Source organism: Pogona vitticeps, chromosome 1, assembly GCF_051106095.1.
Source record: "Pogona vitticeps strain Pit_001003342236 chromosome 1, PviZW2.1, whole genome shotgun sequence".
NCBI classification, from domain to species: domain Eukaryota; kingdom Metazoa; phylum Chordata; class Lepidosauria; order Squamata; family Agamidae; genus Pogona; species Pogona vitticeps.
In genome coordinates this window covers 107566288-107584104 of record NC_135783.1, presented here as the reverse complement: position 1 = coordinate 107584104, position 17817 = coordinate 107566288, and the positions used below count along the sequence as shown (strand labels likewise).

General features: G+C 39.6%; 1 protein-coding gene across 2 annotated transcripts; it reads right to left on the bottom strand.

Annotated features, from left to right (window-relative positions):
• Positions 1–2460: 2460 nt before the first annotated feature.
• On the bottom strand, positions 2461–17565 carry UBE2J1 (ubiquitin conjugating enzyme E2 J1). Of its 2 annotated transcripts, XM_072998820.2 has the most exons (9): positions 17404–17565; positions 12644–12717; positions 11799–11930; positions 9761–9845; positions 9219–9324; positions 6907–7039; positions 6561–6692; positions 5260–5404; positions 2461–3524 (listed from the first exon to the last, which is right to left on the bottom strand). In XM_072998820.2, exons 1-8 carry the CDS (start codon positions 17432–17434, stop codon positions 5306–5308), a joined length of 792 nt encoding a protein of 263 aa, XP_072854921.1. In that variant the 5' UTR covers positions 17435–17565; the 3' UTR covers positions 2461–3524; positions 5260–5305. The 2 variants fall into 2 exon arrangements, with proteins under 2 accessions (XP_072854921.1, XP_072854916.1); XM_072998815.2 differs by lacking the exon at positions 5260–5404 and having other exon boundaries at positions 17404–17562.
• Positions 17566–17817: the final 252 nt, after the last annotated feature.

The following is a 17817-nucleotide window of genomic DNA, read 5'->3' as shown; positions in this document are numbered from 1 at the left end:
TAAGTAGGGGCGTTCGTAAGTTGAGGCACCACTATATTCTCATTATATGTGCAAGATACGATAGCTTCACTGTTGTTCTAATGAGAATTCAGGCTTGACTTGACTGAGCATCCAATTATCTGCCTTTCTGGTGGCATGTTGTATCTGTAAGGCTCTCCTTCAACATCACAGTTCAAATGAGTTAAACTCCCCCGTCCATCTTTCTTCACTGTCTTTCTTTTACACGGAATGGATGATTTTGACCTTGCTTTCCAGTGATAGTCTTTGCTAACTACAAGCCCTACCCCATTTTTTAATTTGAAAAGGCAAAGGGACCACTTTTGGAAAGCATGCCCACAACACGTTTATGAAGTTTTCTGTCTAATTTTCTTCCTCAGGCTGCCTACCTCATAGAAAAGGTTTGGAAACAGAAATATAGTTTTCTGGTCTGTATTCTGTGGAGCAGGCATGGCAACATTAGTTTATCTGAGAGGTTAAAAGGTATACCTGTTGCACATACTCACACCTTCACTTCCCCATTTCATTAAGTCCAAAACAGCCCTTCAAAATATTTGGCACAGAGGGTAGTCACATCCCAGCTGTTCTTGCTTCTGTCCTCTCCCAGCAGCCATAGTACAGCTTGTAACAGCCACCTTATACCTCACAAAGGGGCCGTTACGTCACACTCAATCATTCTTCGTTTCCACTGCCACCAACCATTCCCTCAAATAAAGCTTCAGGCCGAAGTATGATTTCCAAATGAAAACTTAGGTTTATTATATACAAACAAAAGGAATGGTAAATCACTTGAATATAAATAATAAAGCAATCACTATAATAATATAACAATCACACACACACTCTCACAGACCCTCACTATATAGCACAGTTCTTATCTCTCAGTATCTCCAAGCCCTAACCGTCCCTATCTCAAAGCCCTATCTGGCCCTATCTGACTCTCTCACACCATTCACTCCCCTTATATACAACAGCTCCACCCCTTATGTCCCACCCTCCGTCACACCATTGGTAGATGACACACAGCTTCAGCAGTGACGGGCAGGTGATGTCATAGCTGTATGTAACACAGCTCACGTGCTTATCTTCTAGGACTCTCTAACACTGGATAATTCTACTTGAGGGAGGTTTCTGTTGGAATTTGTGTGTATGTATACTTGAACATCTGTTTTAAAAAGCCAGGAAATGCAATTATTTAAAAAACCCTCCATTTCATGAATGTGGGATATTACACTTTTGTATCCACAATTCAAAATACCTGGAAATGACCTGATATTGTTGCAAATTATCATGTCCCAGTTACCAGCAGGATAAAGCGTTACATAGTGAAGGGTAGTCTGAATGTTGACAATACCAATGATAGTAGTCACGATGGTCTACACAGGAAACCTTATAGTGAAGGGTAGTCTGAATGTTGACAATACCAATGGTAGTAGTTAGGATGGTCTACACAGGAAACCTTCTTGCGCTCACTACCATTCAGAAAAAGACACCAAGCAAGAGTAAATCCCCAGAAGAGGTCTCCTTTTTTCATTAGTTAATCACTTCTCGTCCAAATACAAAGCAATTGTCAGGGCTGTTTTTCGACACGTGTGAATGGTGGTCGGTGCAAGAGAGTAGCTTGTGTAGACCACCTCGATTGCTGCCATTGGTGTTGTCAGCATTCAGGCTGTCCTTTGCAATGTAAAGCTTGGTATTGTTCTTGCTGGCATCCCGGGCCCAATCTTGTGCCATTTCCTGGTGTTTCGAATTGTGAATACAAAAGCAGAACATTCATAAAATAGAGGTGTTTTTTTTCAAAATACTAAATAGAACTCTGCATAGAAAAAAGGTTGTAGAGTTTTTCAGTTTCTTCACTAGGCAGCTCACCCTCTTGCATTTCTGAGGAAAGTTAAGGTCTAACACTGTTTATTAATAAAATATCTTTATTGACTTCTTCACTAGAGAATTCTTCAACTATCATGTTTCTGGAGCAGACAGAAATCTGGCAAAGCTGATTCATGTTGTACCAATATGTTTCTTGCAGTGATTGACAGATTTTGAAGAGATTTTCCTATAACTGCTGGGGCAACAAAATGGGTTTATGGGTTGGACAGAAGAGTGTGTGAAAGGCATGGAGTTTTTATGTGTGTTCTTCTGAAGGTCATGACCTTCCTTTCCTCACTGCATCCTCTCACAGAAACATTGAAGGACTCTAGCAGCACTGGGGTGCTGACTGAGGCACTAAGTAGGACCAGAATCTGAAACGAGAATTTCTCTTCCACATATCACAATATACACAAGGTTGATTTTCCTAAGCTCTGTCTACTGGTATGAGTGGAAAAAACAACTCACTCAAGGATACTTTCTTCTGCTTCAGGAAAACAGCAGTCCTTTCCTTGCTAACTCAACAATGTTAAATCATCAGAGCAATTCAAATGGAGCTCATGGGATTAAAATATAAATATAAGACATAATTATATATTTGTTCATGAGTTTTGAAAATGCCTTTTTATTTCGTTTTAATCAATAGCACATGAAACAGTAAATTTAATGTATTGTATATATTTCTGAATTAAATCATAGTCAAAAGGTTTTGGTAAATTACACAAAGTTATAATTATTTCCAGGATCTTTAAATTAAAAAAAAGCAAAATATACACAACTGAATATAAAAAAACCTGACATTCAAATCTTGCAAAAGATTATCCTATCTTCTTGACAATTAAAACCAAACAAGGAAAGCAAACTATTTCTGGCCCCTCTTTTTCACTGAGGATAAAGAATCACCCCCGCTTCCCGAATTAGTAGTTTAGGAAAAAATGTTCTTACAAAATAATAATGCCTCCTCTCTGTTTAATTTAAATAACAGTTGCTATGCGAACATACCTGCATTTCAGTTTAGGATGGCCCTTTTCACGTAAACTTTTATAATCATTAAGAATAATTATTCATGCTGGCATAAAACCACAAATTTAGGTTTCAGTCAGTTAACACTATCCACAAAAGATGTCTAGTAATTGCTCTCTCAAATGTCCTCTTAATTCAGAAACAGAATTCCCACATGACATATCTGGTTATCTGCTCAGTTTGTCCAGATATTTACCAGCCCACACTCACACCATTAACAAGATGTGAATTTCTTGCAGATATTAATGTACTCTGTGGTACATTAACAAACAGACTTAAAACGAGTAAATACAAAATGTAATTGTATGTAAACAAGCCTCTTATCCAGCAAAGAATAAACCATCTAAATCACTGCTTTGAAGAATAAAAGAAACTTACAACTCAAATACATACTCATTAGCTAAATAGATACGCCTAAATATAAGAGCAGCTAATGCTAGAACAAGAAGAAGAATAAGGACATTTGAACCCATGTGGCTTGCATTGACTCTTGGCTGCTGAACCTGGTTGAAGTTGGTTGAAGTTGGTACCCTTCCTTGCTGGGCACGTCGATGGCGAGGACTTACAGATGTATTATTTGCCACAGGCTGAGGATTGCTTTCCTGACTCGATGTGGCAGAGTTGGCTTGATTTTCAGACTAAGAAAAGAGAAAAACTGAATTTAATGGAATGGAAATGAAAAATACTGTACAAAATTACAGGGTTTGGCAAGTTCAGTTTTTGACAAAGAACAGAAGAATAAACAGGCATCTAACTTGAATGGGCTTTCATAGAAACGGCAAAATGCACTATTCTCACAGTTAGTGCACTAATTTAATAGTGTAGGGAAATGCAGCTGTTTTAATGCAGCAGAATGTGTTAATCTGTTAATACTAATGGGGATACAGAAAGAAACAGACCATAATTGTCAAAGAGTAAATGAAGGAGCCAGGGAGAATCTGGATTGATTTCATTGTAGCATGTGTCATACCCTATAAAATACCCTCACAGAGGGAAGCAAAGGAAAGGCACTCACTCCTACAGATCACAACTGACGGCAGGGGAGTTTGAATTATGCACACTTCATAGGAGCTGGGCTTGTTTGGGACAAAGAAGCAGATGGGACTGAAACCTCTAGAAAGGACCAGGCTGCAAACAAAACAAAACAACCAAAAAAGAATTCCCAAGTGAAAGAAAATAATCTTGACATAGAAGGGTAGTGGAAGGGATCAATTCCAGCCTCCAGTAATGTAGTGCAGCTCCATTAAACTAATCTGAAACAATGGGCAATGGAACCAGCTCTTTAAGAGGAACAAGAAGGACATGTGGATAAACCCCATGTAAAAGGGAAGAGAAAGCAGTGAAATTGACAGATTTAAAAGCTGTGCTGTGTTTCTGCATTTTACTGCCTTCTAAAATAAGGATCTGTTGAATCTGTCTGAAAGTTGTCAAGATTCGTGATCATCAGGATGTCTGCAAATTTCTTATCCTTTATAAATTTCAAAGTTACAAGCAGCGTACAATTGGCTAATATAATGGAACACAATGACAAATAACTTGAAAACAAACACATTTTTATTTGGTACATTCTTTTGCATTCTGGAAAGCTCCCTTTGTCTGATGAAGTGGAGTGTAGCTAAAGCATGTGCCAAATACTACTTATTAATATTTAGGGATGCCATAAAACCCTTTGCTAATATAAAATATCTGCACGGATTAATCTCACTACAATATGGAACTATGAAACAAAATTAAACAAAATGCTAAGGCATTTATTGGAACTATATCAGTGCAGACACATCCTTAGATATTTACATTGACAATTTTTATGGAAAAACAAGGAAGTATTTTCGCTTCAGAATCTGTAACAGAACAAACCATAGGTGGCATCATAAAAATATTTCCCAAGCCAAGCTGTGGTAAGCTAGAGGCAGAAGCTATCAAAGAAACATCCTGAGTTGCCCACCTCCTGGAGAAGCGGGTGCTTGGAAATATGGGCAGCTTGTCAAACATATGCTAAGTGAATCAGCAGAGACAGACAGATCAACACTGTGATCCCTTAAAATATTAATCTACTTTAGGTAGTTAATCATCCATCATATGCAGAAAACGGGAATAAGTAAGTTAAAGCTTCTTTGTCTTACACACAAATTTATTCTGAAGACTCTGCCATGAATGGAACAAAACTGGTGAGTTGCTAGATAAAAAATGTCATTCAAAATGGGATTAATCCAATTATTTCAAACTTTTCCCTTCCCAGTGCGAACATAAAATTGTTATTTCTGGCAAATGCCGTGATAGGTTTAAACTACACATGCATCACTTTAAAAATTATGAAACTTGCTGGGCGGGAGGAACTCAAATCACATAGTGTATTAAGAATCAAATACATACCTGCACAGAAAATTCTATTGGGGAAATCTGTGTAATATTAGCATGCCTACATTTCTAAATAGCTGGAAAATACTTTTCGCCAAGCAACAGATGGTGTGACGTTATTTGACATGAATGTTTTTAACCAATCTGCACTCCCCTCAACCTTAACGCACAGAAAGAAAGAGAGAGAGAGAGAGCTTAACTGGGATTTGTCTACAATTTATCGGTGAATTTAGATTGTATCTACAGCAGTCACAGTAGCAGCTGCTCTACACCAATACCAAGCCACAGTTACTGTGGATGGGTTATATAAGCAGAGAGCCCTGGGCATATTACTATGTTATAATTAAGCAAACAATTATTTAAAATGGTCAGAATTAATACTGTCCTTTATGTGGTGAAATTTACTTTGGAGATTATGAATAAAAAGGAACATGATAAGCATATTTAATAGAATAGGAGCTGCAAATAACTAAAGTGCAGGGCTTCTATTTATTTGCTTTATGTAAGTATCTTAGGATTTGGGACTAAAACAAGTGCAGTTCTGGGGGGGAAATCTGTATCCCTTGTACAATTGTTTTCTGAACAAATTTGTTCAGTTACCCAAAAGCAGGATGCACAAGGCAAAGAGGCATAGTATAAACATGTTGATACGGAAACCCTGTTTCCCTGAAAATAAGCCGTAGTATGATTTTTTCAGGATGCTTGTAATATAAGCCTACCCCCAAAATAAGCCCCAGTTAAGTAAAACCCTGCCCTCCACCATTGTGCAGCAACCAGATGATGATAACATGACTGTATTTGAATAAATGTAGATTGTTGTACATGAAAAAAAAATAAAACATCCCCTGAAAATAAGCCCTAATGCATTTTTTGGGGACTGGGAGCAAAAATTAATATAAGACCCTCTCTTATTTTCATGGAAACACGGTAGAAAAGGTGAAAGAGGAGAATAATAAGCGAAGTTAACACTAATGTAATTTACAAGAGAGAGAGATGGAAGGAATGAAAAGCTATATGGATCCAATCTTCTGCATATTTATTCATAAGTAAGCCCCACTTTTACTTAGTGGGGTTTGCTTATCAGTAGATATACTTCTAGGTCTTGCAGTTGGAGAAAAATAAAGGGATGTCAATGAAAGGTAGGAAAGAAAATAACCTTGGGATTTTTTTTACAAGAGTGAAATAATTGTAGAAGTAACAATTTTACCAAAATCCTAGGTATTCTTTAATGAGATCTAGAATCATCTGAGCAATATTAACTTGTTTTTTTTCCAAGTCTCTGAAAATATATGTTTTCAGATTTGTTAAACACTTACTACTTCATTGGTGGATGTGCTCTGGAATGCTGGAGTCGTACTTTCTTGCTGGTGTTTGGGTGAACTGACCAAGTGGTTATACTGCGACAAATCTGTGGGTTCGGCAGATTTTCTAGACGAATTAACTTCAGCCTTAAACAAAAGGACAAAATACCTGAAAAAGCTATATCAGAGGTGAGGTCCAAGCAGGTATGTTGTATAAATTCTCTTTCCTCCCGTCTACCTTATTTATTCAAACCTTATTAACAGGTGCATGTTATAGACAACCTGATCTCCAGATCCAATGTTTCTAACTATGTATAATCCTATTCACTGGGAGGAAGAAAAGCACAATTAGTTACTCTACCTTGAAACTAATTTGCCTAGCAAGTTCCTTGGCTTCTTTGTCAGCAGCCTCACTAGAGGCACTTCCTGATGTTAATGGTAAAAGAGCTTCCTTCATAAGTGATCCACATCCTTCACAGTAGAAATCCTGAGACCTGTAGTATAACAGAAGATTATGCATTAATTAACAGGGCCTCCCGCCAACCTAGCGGTTCGAAAGCATGCAAATGCGAGTAGATAAATAGGAACCACCTCGGTGGGAAGGTAACAGCGTTCCGTGTCTAAGTCGCACTGGCCATGTGACCACGGAAGATTGTCTTAGGACAAAACGCTGGCTCTATGGCTTGGAAACGGGGATGAGCACCACCCCCTAGAGTCGAACACGACTGGACAAAAATTGTCAAGGGGAACCTTTACCTTTACCTTTAACAGGGCCTTCAACAGCTAGTACATCCTTTAACAATTTCACCAAATTTACACATACACAACTTCTACACATTTATGAAATGATATCGTCTGGCACAGATATACTATGATGCCCACTGTAAAATTTACCAGACATTAGGCTTCTACAATATACTCCAGACAATGAGGCATTGATGGTAAGGGTACAAACACAAGTGATTCACATTTTCTTCTGCAGCATTTTTATAATAAAGAACAACTGCTTGTTTCTAAACACAGAAACAGAAGACCCAATATTTTAAATGTTTTTTTTTTTTTTGCAAGTTAGAATATTTTTCAGCCTGATTCTACACATGTTAACGAAGGGGGAAATTTACACTGTATTCTGAGTAAAAGATAATAAATAATTGTGAGAAAATACTTTTTCCAGTAATGCAAAAAATACATTAAGATAGCAAACCTGAGCTCAATGGAACTTACTTCTGAATAAACTTGTTTACTATTCCACTACAAGTTGATGTTTTAAACATTATTGCCATGCAAAGAAGACTATTTACTTAACAAACTGAAATTTAATGCAGAGAAAATTAATAATGAAGCTTCCCAAAGTATGCAAAATCCCAGTTTTTGTCACAATACACATTTCAATAGATCCATAACGACAGTTAATAAGGGCAGTATACCAGGTAAGTTTTCAATTCTTCCTAACAGAGTTACTGATGAACTAAGCAGACATGCCAAATATGTTCTATGTGACCTCTCGAATTATTTAAGACTGCAAGGCTGTATTCAATAGGACCTGCTTCAGAGTAATAGACATATACAGGATAGCACAGCATAAGGAAACTCATGCTGAAAGCAAAGCAGAAATCAAAGATACTGCCATATTCCACCACTGAGGACATATAACATGGGAGAAACCACATTATAATATAGAGGGGACAGTGTGATCTCTGGTGATTCCGGAAGCTTCAATAATGCAGCACATTTTGATCATATTTGCAAAAGTGTCTTGTACTATGATAACAATGTAGGTTTAGTGTAAAACCAGCACCTTTAGAAACCTCAACATATTCCAGAAAGGAGGGATGTTCAGAGACTATACAAAAAATCCAGGCCTCATTATTATTTTTTTAATGGAAGAAACCCAAGTATATTATATCTATTTCTAACAGGAAAATTATAAAAATTAAAACTATATTCCATACAGCAAACCAATCATTAGGAATATTCCACAAAGTCAAAGGTATTTCACTGATTGATTGATTGATTGATCAATCGATCGATAGACTGATTGCATTTATATCTCGTCCATCTAGTGCCAGGGCACTACTCTATTTTGTTCCCACTATTGCTACAATAAAAAGGCATGGAAGTTAATTTACTTAAGATTATTCGGAGAACAGTTTATCCTGCTTATTGTTCAGGATATGTTCCAAGAAAAAGAAGCACCAACTGAGTCAGCACTAAACAGGGTCATTTTAACATTATGCCTTATGGCACAGATGCAAAAACCAACAAGGTAAGCATTAAGCCCATGTGAGAGGCAGAGAGCTCAGGCTTCCAGAAAAGTATTTAGCTTGCCAGGGAAATGTTACTGCTTTAGGATTAAAGATGCAGCAATGGAAATGACAGGGAGCATGTCAAGGAACAAGAGCTCCAGTTACGAAGAGTTCCAGAGGCCAGGTCTACTCAAAGTTGGGGTGGTGTTGGGCAGAGATGAGAACAGAGAAAAGAACCAAGGCTTGGTCTACCTCCTTTAGATAAACTAGGGCCCATCAAGCACCACAAAATGGCTGCCTGAGCAGATGTGCTGTAGCAAATCTGTGCTTAACAAGGAAGCACTATGCGAGGTATTACTGTGTATGTGTGTGTATTCCAGAAATAAGGAACATAAGTATTTAATAAAGGCATAATTAAAACCCTTACTTCTTAGCAAGTGCTCTTCTTTCCTCAGGTGTGTAGTCGAGTGACCCTATGGCTCCCTCCCCTTTTGTAGGCATAAATCCAATAATGGCAAGCAAAGCAGTTCTTACTGTAGGTAAAAAAAGAGAAAGTATCCAAATTAACCAGCAATTTTTTTAAAAAAACTGTACAAAATGTAAATGCAAACAACGTGGATCATACCCAGCAGAACAGACCAATTCATGGATCAGACTCTCCCTCCCACTTAAACCTCTCTCCCAACTGTTCTCAGGCAACTCTCCACAGCAGACTTTGGGAAGATGCCGGAGTGAGGAGAAAAAGAGGTTTTGTTGCACTAACCCATTAATGTATTGCTGGACATAACATTTTGATTTTAAATAATCATACAAGGGAAAAGCAAAATTAATGAATTACCAAGACCAAGGTATGTCTGAAGTATAACTATTACACAAAAATGACATTAAGAGGTCTACTGTCAAGTGTAGCATAGCAACATATGGCTTCACTTCTTTACTAACAGCCCTTTGCCACAAGTTGATACTTACTGCTCCATGATGGCTGCCACGTTTCAGGATGATGTCCTGAGATGCTTAAGCAAATTTTCTTCCCCACCTCAAACCTGCCATTGGCCTTAAATGTGCAGATGGGAGAGAGGAAAATATGTTTATACTGTTTTCATAAGTCAAGATTCAACATGAATATAATGAAAAATATTTATTGACTGAATAATGCCTTGTCACCCATCAACAGTTAGTGCTAGCTAATACTCAAGAGTTGTCTGAAAGCTTTTGGGGAAAACCTGAAACCTTCCTTATCTGTAGCAGAGGGTGGTCTGACCACATTCAGGTGACAAGGCATTTCCTAAAAATGATGAAGCCACAATCAAAAGTTTCCATTAAAATGGCCTCTTGAGATAACTGTTATAAACAGATTCTAATGAAATTTTCTTGAGAGTGGAGAATTATATTTACATGGAAGGGTGTGAAGTTACAATTTCATCACATCTGATTCCTTCAAGATCCAATCCTCAGCCAATGCTAGGTCACCAAAATAACATACTTTGTTCCATGTCAATCAAGGTATTGTTCCAGAATGCTAACCAAAAGAGCAAGTTACTTCAAATTAAATCAGGCAGAAATGCCACTTGACCCTAGAAATCTTGCTCTCTGGTTTTGAACAGATGGAACACAAGGCTGTCCTATCAGTTACTAAGAATGCACTCCCCATGTACTCATCCAAGTTTCAACATTTCAACATTCTGTTAATGTATTTATCATTACTAGCATGACGTACCACCTCTTGCTGACCAACCTGCCACGGCCTATCCACATGTGACCTTTCAACATGCTAATAACCTTGGGTGCTCAATGCACCTTGATGTTGCTTCTAATCTTCTATTCCCTCAAAGGTGAATGGAATTCACACATGGAGCATCCCTTTTCGAAGAGGAAAGGCTATATGCCAGCAAAAGAATCAATGTATTTTTGGAGAGGTATGGGGTGAAAAGGGACATACATTGATATTACTGCTCATCTAGTCCCGGGGTGAAGGTGGTATGGGTGGGGAAAGTTCAATGGGCATTGTGTGTAGTCACTATTGAATTTGTACTTTAGTTTTTATTTTGTAAAAATTATTTTTTAAAAAATCTTCTATCCCCCCAACCCACATATTTACTGTAAATGATAAATACAGCAACAGAATGTTGAAATGTACATGAGAGTTTGTACACAGCAGTTGAACTGTAGCATAAAAAAACTACAAAGAGGACAAATTATATTGTCCCATTGTAAGTGCCAGCAGTTGAAATAATTTTCACTTAGTCATGGTAAAAACATTCAATAATGTTTACTACAAAACATATATGTAGAATAAATTAACACTGTTTTGTTGACAGACCTATACTGGTATATTATCTTCCTTATCAGACATAGTAACAGATAAGCAGAGGATATCTGACATCTCTAATTGACAACCATCACACCATCGCTAGACTATACAACTGAATAACATAACTGTCATTTGTTTTATCTATCTGGCAGGCAGACCCAGACCCTTTTGAGGCTCCCCCCACCCCAACGGGGCCAGTGGTGGCGAAATTGCCAGCTTCCAGAACCTTTCTGAGCCTTTCCAAGCCTCAGGAAAGGTCCTGGAAGGTCATGATTTCACCCCCGTTGGCCCCATGGGGGGTGGGGGGAGCCTCCCAAGGGTCCTGGAAGGCAGACTCGGACCCTTGGGAGACTCCCACCCATCCACCCCCACGGGGCCAATGGGGGTGAAATCGCCAGCTTCCTTCCATAAGATGCACAGACTTCCCCACACACACACTTTTTTTTGGGGGGGGAGTGTGTGTTATAGAACGAAAAATACGGTAAATGCTGGGTTGTACAACTATATATTCCAACACAGAATGCTCAAACATTAAAATGTCCTTCGCACAAAAGCTTGGGGTTTTGTCAAATAGGTTCTATAGCATTTTAGAATTTTTTTATATTATTCCAGGTGATCAACACTACTAATGGTGGCCTAACCAAATGGTTTTGAGCTTTTATCATTAATTTATCAGCAACTGCAAAACATTCTTACCGTTAAGAGGATGATACTTGGAGGTTTCATAGGATACTCAGGTGGTAGTACTATTCTTCCATGATACACTCCTCCATCAAAATCTGAATCTGGAGGGCCCCTGACAGTGAAATGCCACTCAAAAAGATTGTCCTACAAAAGTACATTAAATATAAACAAAATATATCAGCCAACAACTAGTATTCAAAACATATTTGATTAAGGTCTGAATGAAATAATCTCATATCACCGCAACTACTGTAACAGATAAAGAGATTTGTCATGCAAATAAGTATCCACTTGGTTCAAGCATAAATAAATGCTTGAACAATTATTCTGATTTCACAACAAGAGCTTAACACCCAAAAATCAGGTGACATAAATTATACTGAACAGAAGAAATTGTAAAACAGAGGCGGGAATCCTGTAGCATAAATCACACTTGGGGAAGGATGATGACATAACAAGCAGAGAACAATATCTGGTAATTAAAATTTCCTATTTATGTCCCACATCTCTCCTGACTCTTGTGTAATTCTGTTCATTGCATGGAAGCCATGGATGGGAGGAGGAGGTATTTCATTACCAAAATCACTAATCCTGGATAATGTTTCAAAAGGAAGAAACTTTCAATAGTTCAAGACTTTTTCTATTCCACAGTTCCCACAGCTTCTACACAATGAAAAGATTTACAATGGTATCAGAAAACCACAGGACGAAGCAGGAAGTTTTTTAATTACCACTAATCACCACTTGCCACTGATGTCATCACTATTCCAAAGATGCAAGTTGTGACAACAGGATATCAGCCTATAAGTGACTCGTAACTGTAGTAAATATGTTTTCCAGAGCAGATACCCACTAACCTCTAAAGGCTGTGCATGATAATGATCTGTTGGATCCTTCAGTTCAGCAGCTTCTTTCATTAAACGTTTAACAGCTGAAATAAAAAGCAAAAGCACTACATGAGCAAGAAGAGTCTGAGAAGGTGAACTAATAGGCAGGATTTAAAGCATTTAAACTGGCATTTCACACATTTAACTCATCTCATGCTATTGAACACTTCACAGAAAGGACTGAGTAGGGGCAGATGCTTCCATGTTTATCTTCATCAGAGGGCATACCAAAGCCAACCCAGGAAGACTCTAATGCCTCACTGGTAACCCTGACTTGAAAGGTGTCAGCCCACTTCCTTTCCAAAGAGTTATGCAGATTTTAGGGGGCGCGGGGTTGGCGGCAGCAGGTCATGAAGCTGCTCTTCATCCTGATGGAACATGAAAGGATTTAGGATGTTGTTGGCAACAGGTGTGTATTGGCCCATTTAAAGAATTAAGGAAACTACTTAGTTTGCCTAGCATGTCTCTATGAACAGTATTTTTCTCCCTTGCTGCTCAGTAATGCCTTGAAGGGACTCTCACAAAGACAAACTAGGTGTTTGCTGTCTTATTAAGCTGTGTCAGGAGAATGCACTCTGTGCATGTCCCAGAACTATGCCATTTCTTTGTTCAGGTATGATTATGAATCGGGTAGATGAGCTTTTATTATTTTCTGATGTGTTTCCTTCCAAGCAGCTGTCTGGCTAGATTTCTAAGTTTGGGAGAATGGGGTGTTGAAAGGAATACAGCTCCAGTCAAACCTCCATAATCTTCACTACATCTGACTCCCCCCGAGCTCTCCCATCCCAAGACGAACAGGAGCAGTGTGGCTGAGTGGCTGTTAAAAAGGAAGATTGACTGGGGACTTGTGACTGGAGGTGTTGTCAATTTCCCTTCCGGTTGCATGCTACAGCTACATGGAATGTTGCTTCTGAGTGCCACCTTTCAGGGGTCCACACAGAGACGAGGGGAGCCATGATGAGAGGCCTGAAATTTTGGTATGCATTTTCTAAACACCCTACTAAGCCCATTACATCACTTAATTATTCAAAAACAGTACTTGCACCCTGTTCCAAACACACCTACATATAAGGCTCTGTTCCAAATAAAACAAGTTTATATCGCTGTTCCCAGTAAAACAAGTTAATATTATCATATCTGAAACGGCATGGGGAATTTTAACTAGGCAGAATTATGTTGCTGCTCTTAGAAGAAAGGTGCCAATAAGTAACATAACTAGGACTGATTTAAAAAGGGAAAAATGATATTGATAAGTGCACTTGGTTTTCATAATTTAAGACCATTAGCATCACAATGCCACAACTAAGCTGTATGGTCTGCCTCAGAGGGAGGACTGCCTCCTATTGCATTAAATGCACTTTGTTCCTAACTTCCTCTGTTATAAAACATGAAATCTTAACAAATATCAAATAAATGTAAGGAATCACACACACTCCCTTGAAAACAGATTTTATAACAAGTGTTTGTTTATATATGCAAATCTTGGCAAGTACCTGACTTAAAGGGTTTTTTTTTTCCAAGAATGACCTTGTCAGGTCATTTTGCAATCTTTTGCAGACTGCAATGCCAAAATAATACCGCATTTTAAAAATGCAAAATAAACAACACTTGTAATTTATGGCAGGCATTAGTAAGATTTTAAACACTGTCACTTAATTTAAAAAACGTAATGGTTGAAATCCTGTCGTGCAAATTCGTGAAGCTGTATATGTACTGTATATATAATTGATCTCTCTCTCTCTCTCTCTCCAACAGACTCTTGCTTTTCTTGGAATGTATTTCAAGTAGCAGTGTATGGAAAGAGAGGATGCATTTTTAACGCTTCCCGTGGGAGAGAGTAGAATGGCAACCTGCACAAAAATATATAAACAAGTGAGGGAGAGTACTTCAGTCACAAACTCTCTTTCCGGTGTGCAACATGCTTTTATCCCCCATAGGGAGCATCTGGAGATATGATCCTTTATCTGCAACTTGATGTGCTAAACAACATCCAGGCAAAGCTTCCGGATTTAATCATACAGAATACTTAGATTAATCAAAAATTGATATTTTGAATTCAAGATGATGCTGACAGGTTAGACTACTAGGCATAAATGGACAAAGCAACAAAACCTTCAAAATAAGTATAAAGATCTTTATTTCCCTAAGAGGACTCACATGCACACATACAGAATAGAAGAAATTTGACTTGACAACTATATGTGAAAAGATTCTAAAGGTTTTAGTAGGCAACTAAAAAAATACAGCTCAGGAATATGGAACAACAGCTAAAAAGGCTAATATAATGTCAGGTGTCACCAAAAGAAATACAGGTAGCAAAAAAAAAAAAAAAAAAAAAAAGACACAATTGAACTTTAGTTTGACAATAACTCATCCGGATTACTATACAGAGTTACTGACACTGCAGTTTAAGTAGGAAAGCGACACAGATGGCAAGGAGCCTAGAGACCAGGCTATATGAGGAAAAGTTTCAAGTACCTGGATATTTTAACCCTGTAGATCAAACAATTAAAAGGCGATCTGATAACCATGTCCCAGTATCTAAAAAGCTATTACAGATGACAGAGTAGACAATGTCTTGAAGCTAGCAAGATAGGTGTTGAATAGGTGTCAGCCTGAACTGACAAGAACCAGGATTTAGACTGGCCACTAGCTTTCTGAACAACTGAGCAGAGTGCTAAAAAAGAGGATAAACAGAGCAAGGTTATTATTAAACAGAACCCTGATAGCTAATTTGCGGGGGGGGGGGAGGCTAAGAATAGTGGAACTCTTACATCAGCAACATTTGGAATTGGATTAGATGGCATTTGAAATTTCTTCCAAGTACATTAGATTCTATTCTAAGGTTTTCCAGAGTATACAAGATATAAGATAGAAATCCTCAAATCTTGTTTGTTTTTGATATTTTACTAGACTTATATAATTACTACTCAACTACTTTTTTATTATTACAGTGGTGCCTCGCTTGACAACAATAATCCGTTCCAGCAAAATCGCTGTAGAACGAAATTGTCATCAAGCGAAAGTAAAAAGCCCGTTGAAATGCATTGAAAACCATTCAGTGTGTTCCAATGGGCGAAATACCTCACGGTCCCGTAAAGATCCTCCATAGGGCAGCCATTTTCTGGTGCCCGTATAGCGAGGAATCCATCCTTAACACAGCGGGGGAGCCATTTTGCACAGCGGGGAGCCATCACTTAGCGAAAAATTGGTTCCCAAAGCAGGGAACCGATCGTCAAGTGGAGTTTCCCCATTTAAACATCGTTTTGCGATTGCAAAAACCTCCAACTGGCACCAAATGAAGGACAAATGCAGTAGTTTTCACATGATCTTTTGGGTGTGGGCAGGACAGGCAAAGGCAGTTCACATTAACTAAATACCTGAACTGCCACAGGCACCAAAGGCCTAACAGCTAGAGCTTCAGGCTCAATCACACAAAATGCATCTGTTTTTTTCTTTCTCTTTCACACCACACAGACATGAAGGCTGCAATCGAAAGCGAAAGAGGAGCAAGGCTGGGAGTGGGAGGAGGTTCACAGCATTGTGGAAGATGTCTTTTTCCTTTTCTCAAAATCGCCCCCCTCAGCAGCTGTTTTTCTCCCACACAGGAAAGAACATCCAGACATCCAGGCTGTTTGGTCAAGTAGAGGCTTAGCAGAACCAGGTTTTAAAAATAAGCACTCACATCCCACGTACAATTATTCTGCGAAACATCAGTCACGCTACATCCATTATTGGAGCACTCAAGGGTGCGGCCCAAATCCACATCATCAAACTGAATTGTGAGGGTAGAGACTGACACATGCCAGCAGTCATGTGACAGCTTCATCAGGTGGCCAGTTTACGATGATTCACATTTACTACTGCCTCAGCTCTTCTGTTTGGCTTTTGACAACACTTCACTGGCAAATGACATTCCAGGAGAAAAAGGGCAGAGAAGTGCTATAAATTAAATAAACAAACATGTGAACTGCGATAAATACTCCCATCTCTCTCTCTCTCTCTCAGACACCTTAGGAGGTACAGTACCAAATATTAGCAGATCCGTTCAACACTATACTAATTTCACTGTGTAAACGTATAGGGCAATACTGTATTGGGAGATTTTGGGTTTTTTTTAAAAAAAGCAGTCTTAAAAGCAGAAGGGAACTTTTAACAGATTAGCAGATCCATTCAACACCATAAGAAGTTTTAAAATAAGAAGTTGCCCTAGCGTACAAATATTACCAAGTTATCTGCATGGGACAACCCTTTGATCAAAAATAAACTTGGGCTATGAGGCAACACTCAGCTTCAGAGGCAGGATCGTCCCCGTCCCCAATTCTCAGCTGTCACCAGAAGAACCGTAATGCCCGGTAAGAGTAACTCGGTTCTTCTCAGCTGATCATCTTGCCATCCCCGGGGGTTCGGGGGGGGCTGAAGACCACGGGGGGTGGGTGAGATTCATACCACTCTCTTGGATCAAGGCGATCCTAACAAAGGAAGTGCCGGGACGGGAAAAAAAGAATAACAAGGCCAGGACGCCTCGCCGGTGGGAGCTCTCCGGCCTAGCCGTGGACCAACGCCACGGGCTCGCGTGAAGACGAAACCCGCGCTGCCACCTCGAGCGCGGCGGCGAGAGACAGGCCCGCCTCTTATCCCACCCGGGCACAAGGCTCCTCTTCTCCCCCGGGCACCCAACCGTCCGTCTCTTCTTCTTCCCCCCCCCCCCGCCCCGCCACCCGACTCACCCGGGCTTTTGAGATTGTAGCGGGTCTCCATGACCGCGGCTGGAGCGTCTCTTCCCTCGGCCACCCCGCCCTTCCCGGCCGGGGAATGACGAAACCCGGCCACGTAAAGCTCTCGCTTTGACCCGGCCAACGCCGCTGGCGGCGGCGAAGCGAGGCGAGACACTGAAGGGGGCGGGAGGAGGAGGAGGAGGAGGAGGCGGCGGGAAATGCCCTTGACGGGGCCGCGGCGAGTCCCCGCTGCACCAGCCACTTGCTTTCCCTTCCGAGGGCCGATAGCTGCCGCTTACACCGCATTCACTAATTCGGAATAACTGCCAACGTACCACCCGCCCCCCGTTTGCCTTTACAGTACTGTACTTGTTACTGCTACCCATGAGGACTGGGGGCGGGCGGTTTCCGTTGACTCTATAATTA

Excerpts from the sequence above, each read along its gene's own strand:
- UBE2J1 (XM_072998815.2), bottom strand. The coding sequence starts at position 17,434 with ATGGAGACCCGCTACAATCTCAAAAGCCCGG. Across the intron at positions 9,325-9,760 it reads GTGGCAGCCATCATGGAGCA|TAAGAACTGCTTTGCTTGCC; the intron begins GTAAGTATCAAC and ends TTTTACCTACAG. Across the intron at positions 7,040-9,218 it reads AGAAGAGCACTTGCTAAGAA|GTCTCAGGATTTCTACTGTG; the intron begins GTAAGGGTTTTA and ends GTTATACTACAG.